We start from the raw sequence: 13,538 nt of genomic DNA on the forward strand, positions 1-13,538 counted from the left end.
TGAGAGCTCTATTATTTTAGCTTTACAGTTTGTAAAAGAGACACAGAGAAGGTCAGATACAAATCTGTGATTGAAAGGAAAAAAATCATCTTTTGACTCTCATATTGATAAAGAATCTTGGTGTCAAAAATTCAAGTGCTTCCTGAATGGGGGAAAGAAACATCCCTGTTTATACACATATGCACACAAAATGCCCCCACCCTAGTAAATTTGTTTCTTTTTACTACCAGTTGTGCAATTCACTATCCTAATGTAAATTTTACATGATGAAAAACTACCACAGGAGTGAATAACTTAGATAGAAGTACTATATTCTTTTTTTTGTTTGTTTTTGTTAAGATTTTTATTTATTTATGACAGAGAGAAAAGCATGGTGGAGCTGGAGAGGGAGAAGCAAGCTCCCCGCCAAGCAGGGAGCCTGATGCAGGGCTTGATCCCAGGAGGGTGGGATCATGACCCTGCTGAAGGCACTGAGCCACCCAGGTGCCCAGAAGTACCATATTCTTAAAAAAATAATGTCTTGAATGTTAAGATCTTTGGGTGAAATACACAGAACTTTTCACCATAAGTACAATGAAACTCTGTATGAACAAATGAGTTCTTCTAAGTTAAGAAGCTGAATTAACAGAGCTAGAAGTGTTGAAATAGCTTATACATGCCACAGTGGACAGATTTAGAGCACCTGCCAAATCTGAGGGATCGTTCAGTTGTTAGAAATAGAATCCTTCTCCAACAGAAGGAAGCACAGGCTGGAATCCCAGGAGGGTCCCGTGAAGCCCAGGGCAGGAACATGCTGGGTCTCCAGAGGGAACAGAGGAGACATCCTCATCTCTTGTGGCTGGATGCTGCCTGAGTGTAGTCCTCTGTGGCTGCTTCCTGTATTCTATCTCTCTCTCTGATGACTGGTTTTCTGGGTGAACCAGAGCTGTGCCACAGTGACTGCCTATGGCCCCTGAAGTTAACAGCAGCGTTCCTTTGACCAGGTACAGAGTACTGGAAAGAACAGAAAACAGGCTCACCTTGACTGCTGTGAGAGGAGTAGGTTCCCCACATCCATCTTTCTCTCAACTCGCAGTGGGAAATGACTCTCTGTGATGAATATAAGTGAACAGGCAAATGAACTAAAATCCTTAATACTATAGTCAATTTTCTTCTTAGGCTCAGAATTTTAAAATTTTTCCTTTAAGTTATTTGAAACAAGATCAAAGAGGGCTGAATGGATGAAGATTTGTTAACAATGTGTCATGTGCTGTAAAATCGTGGTTAAGGATCTGATTAAGTCCTGATATAGTAGGGCAGTAGTCAAAACATTGACAGATCACTTTAGTTCAGGACCAGTTAGTCAAACCTGATTCTAAGCCAGAGTGAATGTTAGCCACCTGATGAATAGCAATCCCGCTTCTCCTAGTCCTCAGCTGTGATAACTTGTACATACTAGTTAGCTTCTCTAAGGCCCTCATTTTCCTCATATTGTAAATACACAGGATAACAGTACCTATCTATCATATAGTTTGGGTGACTATTAAATGAGATAATTTGTGTAAAACACTTGGTATAGTGCTGGTTCCTACTAAATACCCATAAATATTATATTATTTATTCTTGTTATTATTAAAATTTTATCTTACTCTCATCTTAATCTTCAGAATGAGTAATATACTGGGGTTCTGATAAATCTTACCTATTTGGAATAAATGATTTAGTATTAAAAGCACATGCCTACTGCCTATGGTTTGTCTTCTGTCAGAGGAAATGTGGAAGAAAAAATTTCAATTAATAATAGGACAAATTACTTCCCCCAATTTTAGAACCCAGTAATGATCTTATCCTATAGTACACTTGCCAGGACTGACTCTCAATGGAGACTTGATAACCTAAAGTTTTAAAAACGTTTCTGTTAGAAAATTTTTATAGTCATAAATTAGTGGTCCTCTCTAATACATAGAAGCTATGTATTCTAATTAAACACTTAAGTATTATTCATCCTGCGCAAACTGGTCGTTTTTTTTTTTTTTGTAGTTTTTTTTTTTTTTTTTTAATATAAAAGGCAGTTTTCTCCCTTTCTCAATGGCAGACCCATGAGTTTTGACTTCCTCATGAAACCCTAAGTCCACTTTGTACCCCAAAATGTCTGCTTAGTAGAGAAAGTTCTCCTCACAAAGGCAGGAAGCATATCTAATCATCTAATGGATACTGCTCAAACCTTTCTCCTGATTTTGACATTTTTTAAAAGACTTTATTTATTTGGGAGAGAGAGAAAGAGAGAGAGAGATTGGGGGGGAAGGTCAGAGGGAGAAGCAGACTCCCCACTGAGCAGGGAGCCCAATGGGACTCCAGGATCATGGCCTGAGCTGAAGGCAGTCACTTAACCAACTGAGCCACCCAGGTGCCCTCATGCTTTTGACTTCTTTGTGGAGGACCTCATCCAGACATAGAAGTTTTTTGTCATTGCCCATTGTAGACTTTGAAGGTATTATTACCTACAGAGGAGTAGTAGAAGAGATGACCGTGGTATTTACCTGACACCAGCAGCCCCTTCAATACCTGACACTTTTTTTTTAAAGGGCAACTCTTTCCTAATAGTCACTCTTTAATTTATTATTTTTTAAAATATTTATTTAGTTGAGAGAATGAGAGGGGAGAGGTCAGAGGGAGAAGCAGACTCCGTGCCGAGCAGGGAGCCCGATGTGGGACTCAATCCCCGGACTCCAGGATCATGACCTGAGCTGAAGGCAGTTGCTCAACCAACTGAGCCACCCAGAGGGTCCCAGTCACTCTTTAACTTAAAACATTGGTTTATTACTTAACTATATGCAAGATATTATTACTAGTGGTAGATAATGTGGTGAACTGAGATGAAAGATGGTTAAAATTAGCACAAAATTAGAATGTAACTTTGATATGATGCATGCCCTAGGAGAAGCATAAAGAGGTTCACAGCAGAGAGAATAACATAAAGCCTGTTTATATTTTTTCCCCACCTATAGGTGAAGGAGTAGGAGCAGTTGGTATTATTCTAACGTTAGCCATGAATATCATGGGTACATTGCAATGGGCTGTAAACTCCAGCATAGATGTGGACAGCTTGGTAAGTAATTATTATTTTTTAACTTTTATGAAAAAATTTGGACAAACCAAAGAGCATAGATAATGACATAAGAGAGGACTACATATCCAACACCCAGCTTAAGGAATAAAACATTACAGAAGAATCAAAGACTACTATGTATCTCAGCTTAGACCTGTATCTCTTCCTTTCTCCACATAGACAGCCACAGTCAAGATCTTATGCTGCAATGAAAAACCCTTGTCAAGGGATGGATACACAGGAATGGCTATACTGGGTTATAGAATTCACCCACATTCAGCTTTACCAGATGGTACCCAATTATTCTCAAATATCTTGTATAAATTTATACTCCCATCAAGAGAGTTTAAGAATTCTCATTGGTCCACAGTTTCATCAGGTTGTCAGACCTTTTAGTTTTGGCAATCGGATGGATGTGAAGTGACTACTAAAGAGATAGGACTGCTTAATATGTATTTATTGGCTTATGGGCTTCCTCTTCTGTTAATTATTTGTTTCTGTCAATTGCCCATTTTTGTAGTAAGCTGAATTTTTTCTTAATTGATTCATGAAAGTTTATGAATTCTGGGTTGTCGATTCTGTATATTTTAAACATGGTCCTCTAGTCAGTGGCTTAGCTTATAGTATCTTTTCATAAAAAGAAGCTTCTAAGTTTAACGAAGTTAATTTCATTAATATTACCCTTTATCTTTTGGTATCTTGTTTAAGAAACCCTTCCCAGTCTTGGGTTTTCCAGTTCATCAGCATTATCTTTTTCATAGTATTCTTTTTTTATTTCTTAGTTTTTAAATTTCCAGTATTTAGTGATATTTCCTTTCTCGTTCCTAGAGTGTTTCTTTTTTTTTTTTTCTTTTTAAGATTTTATTTATTTATTTATTTATTTATTTGACAGAGAGAGAGAGATCACAAGCAGACAGGGAGGCCAGCAGAGAGAGAGAGGGGGAGGCAGGCCCCCCTCCAAGCAGAGAACCCGATATGGGGCTTCATCCCAGGACCCTGAGATCATGACTTGAGCCGAAGGCAGAGACTTAACCCACTGAGCCACCCAGGCGCCCCAGAGTGTTTCTTTTTGCTTTCTCTCTCTCTCTTTGGGCCAATATCCCCACACACTTATATACTTTATTAGTGGGTACAAAGACCATGTTTTGGTTTCATTGTTTCTCTTGTCTTGGGTCTCCAGAATGCAGAGCCTGCTGTAGTATATAACTGAGTGAATACTGTGTCAGCGGCACAAATCCCATGGCAGCAATAATGAGAGGTAAAAGGAAGAAGGACAGATTTCCCACTGTTAGTTTAAAAAATACATGATTTTCAAGAATAGCTGCATTGTCAACTTTGATTAGTCTGCCGGGAATAGCGTACTTAAAAATCAGTCATCCACCTGTACCCCTGGGGATAAAAATATATGTTTATAAAAAATAAAAAAATTATAAGAAAAAAAATCAGTCATCCAATTCTGCGTTTGCAGAGGGGCTAGACAGCCAAGTTGAAAATGACCATACATATAACATCATCATTACACTTTTTGCCTAGATTCCTTCTCCACTCTCCTAATAGGTCCCATGTTCCCAGAATGCACACGTTCATTCAGCTGTAAAAATTTTATAACCAATTCCTATCAGAAGAAATATCATCATGGCATACCTGAGTGGCTCAGTCGGTTAAGTGGCGGACTCTTGATTTTGACTCAGGTCATGATCTCAGGGTCAAGAGAGATGGAGCCTAGAATTGGGCTCTGCCCTCAAAGAGGAGTCTGCTTGTCACTCTCCCTGCCCCTCCTACTGTTTTCATGCTCTCATTCTTTCTCTCAAATAAATAAATAAAAATCTTTAAAAAAAAAAAAAAAGAACAAATATCATTATAAAACAATATCTCTGGGGAAAAAACAACTTTTCATGCCTTATGCCTGCCCATGTATCTAATATTTTATTTAGGCAAAGCATTTTATTAATTTTTTGAAATGTAATTTAACCCTAAGACGATTTATAGTAAGGTTTCTCTCTTTTCCTTGAATGTTATTTTTTGGGGGGTTGGCTAGCTTTTTCTGTGACTCCATTTATTTCCTCACTTAACTCTTAACACTTTTAAAGTTGGGTCTCATATTCTTAGAAATATTTCTGTTGAGGGGTTTTTGAGGGGCTCAATCATTAAGCATCTCCCTTTGGCTCTGGTCATGATCCCTGGGTCTTGGGGTCGAGCAGGGAACATTGGGTTCCCTGCACAGCAGGGAGTCTGTTTCTCCCCTCTCCCTTTGCTGCCATTCTCACCACTTGTGTTCGTTCTCTCTGTGAGAGTGAGTATAAATAAAAGTGAGAGTAAATAAAATAAAAAAAGAAAGAGATTTCTGTTGGAAAATAGCAGGAGAGGAATAAATCAGTATTGTGCTTGCATTTATTTTTTTGTTCAAATTTTCTACAACTTTGACTTTACAATTAAAATCCTCGTGTACTTTACTTCTTTATCTAAAAATATCTCTTCACCTTGTATTTGCACAGTTCCTTTGTTATATTAATTTTCTTGGTTTATGAAACAACCTGTATATATTTGATGCTGAAACCTTTGTCTGGTACATTTCTATTCTGTTTGTCCAATCTCCATTAAAGTTTAGTGTAAAAAAAAAAATAGTTTGTTTAAGGTATGTTGACTTCTCTAAGTTTTTCACATGGGCATTCCTGAGCTTTGTAACCCTGTGCTTTGACATTGTGTCTTTGATCTTATGGCATGAAAGAATTTTGCAAAGAACTATTATATTTTAATACAGCCTATGAAAAGTATCAATATTTGCATTTGATCTCATTTTAAAAATTCATGTTCTTTTGTTTAAATATCAAAGTGATCATGTTAGTTTTCATTTCCCTGCCAAATATACAAGCGGTCTTTCCTGGGCCCCTGTGGACATTCATCTAGTTATTAATATTAATTCCCTTTTTTACCTCTACCCCTACTAAAGTTGTACAGTAATCTTGTTGTTTTCACCTGGCATATGTTGTGGATAGGAGGGGAGATAGCTGTGCCCTCAAATTCTACATCTATGTGATATTAACACAGAAGATCCTTGTGACCTCTGAAGGAGAAATTCACTGTGTTCTCATGTTACATTACTGAATGTCTTAACTGAATTTAGATCTGAGTTTAAATGCAGTGAAGAGGGAGTTTTGTATGATATGGACTTCCAGTTTTCCAGTGCAGGGCTACTCTGTAAAACAAAAAACAAAACTAGACTTAGAAAGTGTATTTCATTTACCTCTCTAGCCTAGTTTAGATACGGGCACAGAATCAAACATAAACAGAACTATGAAGTTATAAAACGGCAGAATGACTTTTCTTTTACTGCGCATCATTTGCTTACACCCAGGTGCCTGGATTTTATTAGCTTTCAGCCAGTAAGGGTAATATTTGGATGATAACACCTCCTCATTGTTACTTCATGTCACTTTGTAACCGACTGCACATCTCAGTTATCAACACTCAAAGCTGACCAAAAACCCTTTGATTACATATTCCTAATAAATTCTTCATTATATTCCCTAAGATAGTTCTTTCCCACCTTCTTATCTTTTCTTGGGAGCTCTGGTGATTCTACCTCCTGCACTCTCAGCCAATGACCTTGCTACATCATAGAAAAAACCAGATGCAACCAACAAGAATTTCCTTATTTCTCTCTACCAGTGCACCAGCCTGTTCACCTCTACTTATATGCCCTACCTTCCCTCTGTGTCTTTATTCCCATTTAAAGGCGAGTAACACACAATTAACTGCTCTTTGTGGGACCTCTGTCCCCATCATAAAACTATCTTCCCTTGATGTATATCTTGCACCTCTTTTCTTTGATCTATTTATGGCACAACTTCTTGAAAGAGGGCCTATCTCCATTTCCTCCTTCCCATTCTTGCCAGAGCCTACTTCTCTTTGTTTGCATCAGCCCCATGACTCATGGCAAATATTTTTCCAGGTCCAATGTCCTTGTCTCCCTTACGCTCTCAGCAGTACTTATGCCATAGACAAATCCTTCTTCTGGATACTTTCTTCTCTCACCACCATGATGATCCTCCTGACCGTCTCTGCTACCTCTTGGGTTCCTCCTTACTTCTCTTTGCTGGCCCCTCCTCTTCTTACAGGTCTCTGAACATTAGCTATATTCCAGCCTTCTTCTGTCTTCTCGCTAGCTGCTGCCATCTAACGCTGTGCTATAGAAACCATCTCTCAATCACTCATTCATACCTCTAGTCTAAACCAGACTCTCTGAAGATACACTACAACTTGATGCCTCTCTGTGTTTAGAAAGCACAGCGATAAGAATGTCTTCCAGTAAACTTGACATTTTGGGGCCTAAGTTCTTATCTAGAATCTCCTCAAAATACAACATGTGGTATCATGAGACCATTAAAAGGGAATAAAACTTCTGTTCTACTTACTAATTTGTCTGGCTTTATATAGTAGTTTGGAAAGAAAAATCATCTGAACATTGTCACCTTATGAATGATACAGATTAGTAGGCTGTGAGTCACCCAGAAATTTTAAAAAATTAGTAAAATTGCCAGAAAGTCAAATTTAATAATTCCCACTGAAAACCCCCTTTTAGGGAATTTCCAATTATTTCAGTTGATATCATGATATTTTAAATACTGTTATTTCAAATTCACTCTTCACTTATGTATATAAATGTGTATATGTGTATATGTCTGTCTATTTATTTGATTTGTATATTTTATACCATTCTGTAGATGGGGTGAAAAAGAAGTATTAATTCCTTTTAACTCCATACCTCAAGTACTAAATGAATTACATTTGTTATTGCTAAAGCTACTGTTTTAAATTTTTGTATATTTTTAAAGCAAATTTTATTTATTCATTTAAGAGAGAGTGAATAAGAGACAGAGAAAGAGAATATATTAACCAGGGGAGGGGTGGAGTTAGAGGAAGAAGCAGACTCCCCTCAGGGCAGGGAGCCCAATGTGGGGCTCCATCTGAGGACTCCGAGATCATGACCTGATCTGAAGGCAGATACTTAACTGACTGAGCCACTCTGAGATCCAGTTTTTTATATTCTTAATGAATCTGTGTACTAATTTATTTTCTTTGGACTCACAAGATACCTGCCATTTTTAGTACCCTTAGGTGTCTTTTTGTCCTATTTTTAGCTATGTAAGCAATTACATATCTTAAACAGGCAATGTATATACCTATATTTCTGAACCCATGAATGAATGATAATTAAATAAATAAGAGTTAAAATGGGTGCAGAGGTGATGTTTCAGACTTAGCAACATCAAGCTATCTGGTGACTGGTGGATTACCCACACTCAAAGTCAGTTTGAATGAGGCAGTTGACAATTCATGTATTTTTCAGGAATGTCTACCACTTAGTGAGCACAACTAAAAGATCTGAACATGTGAATAGTATCCTGCTTCCTTAATTCTCTAACTACAGCAGCAGATAAGACATGCCTATTGTACTATGTGTTCCTAACAAGACAAGGGGAAGGAAACCACCAAGAGGGAAGACAGTGTATCTGCAGGGCTCACATTTAGATTCCAGTTAATGAGGCTCCAGAAAGTTCTTGCAAGAGTGATGCAATCTGAGAAGAGTTTTGTGTCAATAGAGACTCCCTCTGTTTCTCCTTTATCCTTTTATTACCTCTGGGTTTTTTTTTTTTTTTGTTTTGTTTTTTTGTTTTTTTTTGTTTTATTTTTTTTGGATTCCAGTAAAGATCAAGTGACTGATGGTACAGTAACCAACAAGAGAACAAAAAAGGGGAACCTGGCTTCTCTTTGTTGCACCTGATGCCCAGTTCTCTAGTACTGAATCCAGTTTTGCTCCAAGAATTTGAGAATTTGAGGGGAGAATTCAGTTCTTCTCTTTCCCCCTTTCTTCAGTGGTCTGTTGATCATAACTTTCTTTGTTTTTCTGTCCTCATGAGGCTTTGTAGCATGTTTTCCATTCATGACATCTGTCCCAAGACTTCTTTTCCTCCAAACATGTCCTTTCTGTCCTACAGAGTGGCTCTTCTATTCTGTATTCTACTCTTGTTTTATCACCAAGATGTGTTGTCTTAGGCAAGTCATCACCCCCACTGAGGGCTTCACGTTTCTCTCTGTAAAAGGAAACAGTTTGGTTACAAAATTTTTTTAAGGTCCATGTTAGCTCTGACATTCTCTTCTGAATCTAATCTTTCACATGAAAGATTTCAAGTCTTGATTGACATAGATGTAGGTATTATTCCAGATGTCCACAGGAATCAGACTTACCTGCCACTGTCCTTCACCCCTAAACTCCACTGATTAAGTCATTTACCACTGCAGTTGTTGGAGCAGTACAAAGCACTGAACCAGTGTGTTATTAGAGCCAACAGAGAAAGTGCTATTGAGATGCTCTAGAGTCTTGAATTTGTAGGGGAGGCTTATGAGAGCCATAAAGGACTGCTGGAGTGTTGGAAAGTTGAGAAAATGTGTTGAGTTTTGCGACTGTCACTTTAGCTCCCTGGGTTTAGGTTTTTTCATTTGTACCAAGAATTAAAGGATTAGATCAGAAGTTCTCAACCTCAACAGCACATGAGGAAAGTTTACAACAATATAGATTACCCGGGGTCCTGTAAGATCAATTAAATCATTTCTCCTGGTCAGGGGCAGGGTGGCTGGAGATGATGTCTATATTTTTTAAAGTGTTCCAGGTGATTCCAATGTGTATCTAGACTTGTGAATCACTGGAGTAGATACTCTCTAACATTCATTTTAGCTCTGACTTTTTGTGTGTGTCATAGGAGGAGGTCAGCAAACATTTTCTATAAAGGGTTGGATAGTTACTATTTTCAGCTTTCAGAGCTATATGGTCTCTATGGTAACTCCTCAACTCAACCTTTGTAGGGCAAAACTAATATAAACAGTTGGATATAGCTGGATTTGACCATTGGTCCATAGATCTCTGGTCTATGGAATAGAATTTACTTGGGAATTGATGGACCACCAGCAAATCATTTTTGCCTTTTATATTAACTAATATATCTGTAATAGGATATAAAAGGATGATGCTTAGTAATAGTACTTTGGGGAAGCCAAAATATTTCAAAATTAAGATGTTTAGAGAAAATCTCATTAAAATTGTATAATATCATATTTTTCTTTGTTTTTCTGTCCTTGAAAAAATATTTTGATATGATACTTTAGACCCCTCTTCCTGAGATTTTCTTTGAAATACTTGTAATGGATACCACATGTACTCAATTTTATTCATTAAGTACTTGCTGATGGCCTGTCATTGCTTTTAAAAAATAGTAATACCAGACAGAGTGTAAGTTCAAGTGTGAGTAGTAGATTCAGTAAGTGATATGGTATTTTTCAAATTAAAATTTAAGAGTTTTTCCTGCCTATTGGCACACTTAGTATAACCATGATTACTGACATTGTTAATTACCGAAAATAGACACCAACATATTTGATACCTCTGTATTTCTTAGGTTATTCCTTTTGTCATTAGCTGTGATGGACTTTCTTTCTCTTATTTAAAGAACACCATTTCTATTACTTCTTGCAGTCAGAAAAGGTAATATTGATTTGCCATGTGATTTACCACAGGTTTGCAGTAAAGTTTGTGTAGCTAGCAGGGTATAATAATTTACAAAGACTTAGAGTGTATAGTGCACTATAAGTAGCTCACTTATGCTGTTAATAATTTATAACAATGCAGTCCTTGACTGACTTTTTAATGCTCTAGGAGCCTAAGTGATAGACACAGAAGGATAGACTAAAGTTTCAGGAATATGTTTTAGGCAGAGAAAATATTTACATGATAACCATTATCTCATAAGTCTATGTGCATGGCCTAAAGATTATGCTAATGACTATAATGTGGCTTTGGGTCACAGGTTGTATTAGTGAGTCCTGAAAAACATTTCGTTTGGACCTAGCAGGAAGGATCTACGATGTAAAACCTCCCTTTTGTATACTTCATTGTTTGAAAATATAATGTGTGAAGTTCTTCACCTTGTATCAGTTTTGCCAATGATTCTCCTCACATTTATTTCTTGTGATTCTCCTATAAAAACCAGTTGTGAAATCTCTGTAAGTGTTGCCCACTAGACGTCGGGCTTAGGAAATATATTTTTATTATCATAACTTCTGGTGTTAAGCATATAGTTTTGATGTCCATGCATAATTTTAATGCCCTGTTTTCTACACAACCCAAAGGATAAAAGGAAATAGAGCAAATATTTTTTTGGAGGAGGGGAGTCTGGCTTTCTGACTTATTCTAGAAAAGGTTTTTAAGAATTTTCTTCACTAAGTGTGTAAACCTGGTGATTCACAGACCTGTACCCCTGGGGATAAAAATATATGTTTATAAAAAATGAAAAATTAAAAAAAAAAGAATTTTCTTCACTGACCATCAACAGAGAGGGAAAAGGAAAGTCAGGAATCACCCCCCCCCCCCCCACTGAACACATCACTTATAAAATAAGGTTGTCATAAGGCTGTGGAGCTTTCTTTTCATTAACCATCACATTGCCTAAAGACTTTGTTCTTCTGATGCTTAGATTAGAAACTTGAGAAGTTAATATAAAGATAATAAGATTCGGTGTTAAAGATTGATTTGGGAGAAGTTTTGGAGCATAATAAATTTACATAACAAAACCAGAGATTAATTAACTAGTTTATTATTATTATTATTATTATTATTATTATTAGAAAAACCAGAAATTTAAAGCAGCCATTTCTCAAGTAAAAAATCCCACCTCATTTTGGCTAAACTTTAATTTTATAGAAGTCTGTATAGATGACCTCAGGTTTTCCTCTTCACATGAAGAACATGTTGAGCATCTCAGCGTCTGAGTCTCATTTTGCCTTCATCGTTAGTTTCTGAAAATCTAAGACAAATGCTCTCACCTAAGCTGGTAATGGCTAACTTTGAGACTTTTCCTGTCAGAGGGCCAGGCAGAGCTGTTCCTCATTCCTCCTCGGGAACACCCTTCACTGTCCAGGAAGAGGCAGCTTGTCCACAGTCTACAGTCACTCTGAGAATTACCCAATCTGAATTTCCGTCCAGTGGCACAGTGGTTTTTACATATCACCTGACAGTGTTAATAGATATTCTAAATTAGAAAAAGGATTAAGTTAAAATAAAAAGCTCAACTGAAAACAACTAGATGAGACTAAAAATAGTCTGGTATGCTGCCATTTCCTTCAAATCCAAATAGCAATGTCTATTTTCAGACTGAGAAGCTGAGAGGTACAATGGCTGCCTCCATTGTCTGCTGAGGGACTCAGCACTGTCATTCACCCTGCCCAGATATTGCTTTCTGCAGATGAGGTAGAACAATGGGGTCACTCATCCTTAACAAAGATTTATTAAGGGACTGCTTGGTGCTAAGCCCTAGATGGGGAGGATACAATAAGGAATGCTTTGAATCAGGTGACTGTAATAGGCAGTGTGGCCTCAACCAGAAGCCTGTGGAGGATCAGCTTCAGATCCTCTCTCTTGCATGGACACCTCCTGAGGCCCCATACTTAATTATAAATGCGTAATTTTGATGCTTTCACATAAGAAGAAACCCTTCAATTATTTAAGCTTTAGTTTCCACCAAACTGGGGTCCATCCCTGGTCAGCCATGAAACTTTGGCTATGAAATCAAGTGTGTAAGATGTATGACTCTCCTTTTGCTGTAGTTGAATTTATTTTCTGATTGAATACATGTGCTGCGGAGTACAAGAAGCAATCTCAGCATGTTCAGAAATTCTGCTGGAAGTGAATCTAAATTCTGAATGGAGTTTACAGAATGCCAAAGCACTGGGGGAGGGAGCATCTGGCCCTAGGTTTCCCCTTGTCTGTGCTGTCTCTGAGGCACTGACTTTGCTCTTTGACCTAGAGGTGTATAGTCCGTGGAGACTGCATCTTTGTTTTTCTGATCCTGATTATGAGCCTTACTTTGATGAGTTCTCTCTCAACTTCTCCCATGACCAAGGCATGGAAGACCCTGAGGGACCAAAGGATTGGAATTTGGTTTTCATCTAGCACCACTCTGGAAATAAAGGGAAGTCTAAAGCTGTCTGGATCTAGACATGCCAAGCACCCATGTCCACTCTACTGCTTCCATGCTATTCCACAAACTGGAAGTTTCTCTAAGGCATGCTTCATTCCTGGGCTTCACCTTGATATTAAGGCATAGACCTCCTGTGTCCAAAAATTCCCCAAATCTACTCAAGGATAGAACTAGAGTTTGGTTGCAAGTCAGGACTCCTTTTTAAAGGAATTGGTACCTAAGTCCTCTTGTTGCCCCATTCATGAGTCAGATTGTGGGGTGAAGAGAAGAGCTGTTTCTCATCCATCATAAATTCGTCTATGGCTACTGTTTTTGCATAAACACTGCTTTGAGTCTTTCAAGCTTTGATTTTTGAAACTTAATAGCCAAATTCAGGTGGCTCAAAATTTTCAAACTATCCATCACTGGTTCCAAAAGCC

General features: G+C 37.7%; 1 protein-coding gene across 4 annotated transcripts in view; it reads left to right on the top strand.

The window, feature by feature from the left end:
- CFTR (CF transmembrane conductance regulator) overlaps window positions 1-13,538 on the top strand; it is a 169,500-nt gene that overhangs the window by 116,627 nt on the left and 39,335 nt on the right. For all 4 annotated transcript variants that reach the window (XM_059171669.1, XM_059171668.1, XM_059171666.1 and 1 more), the window contains one exon: window positions 2,988-3,088. In XM_059171669.1, coding sequence (XP_059027652.1) covers window positions 2,988-3,088 — 101 coding nt within the window. The remainder of the gene's footprint in view (window positions 1-2,987; window positions 3,089-13,538) is intronic.

This window comes from Mustela lutreola, chromosome 4 (assembly GCF_030435805.1).
Source record: "Mustela lutreola isolate mMusLut2 chromosome 4, mMusLut2.pri, whole genome shotgun sequence".
Classification (NCBI taxonomy): domain Eukaryota; kingdom Metazoa; phylum Chordata; class Mammalia; order Carnivora; family Mustelidae; genus Mustela; species Mustela lutreola.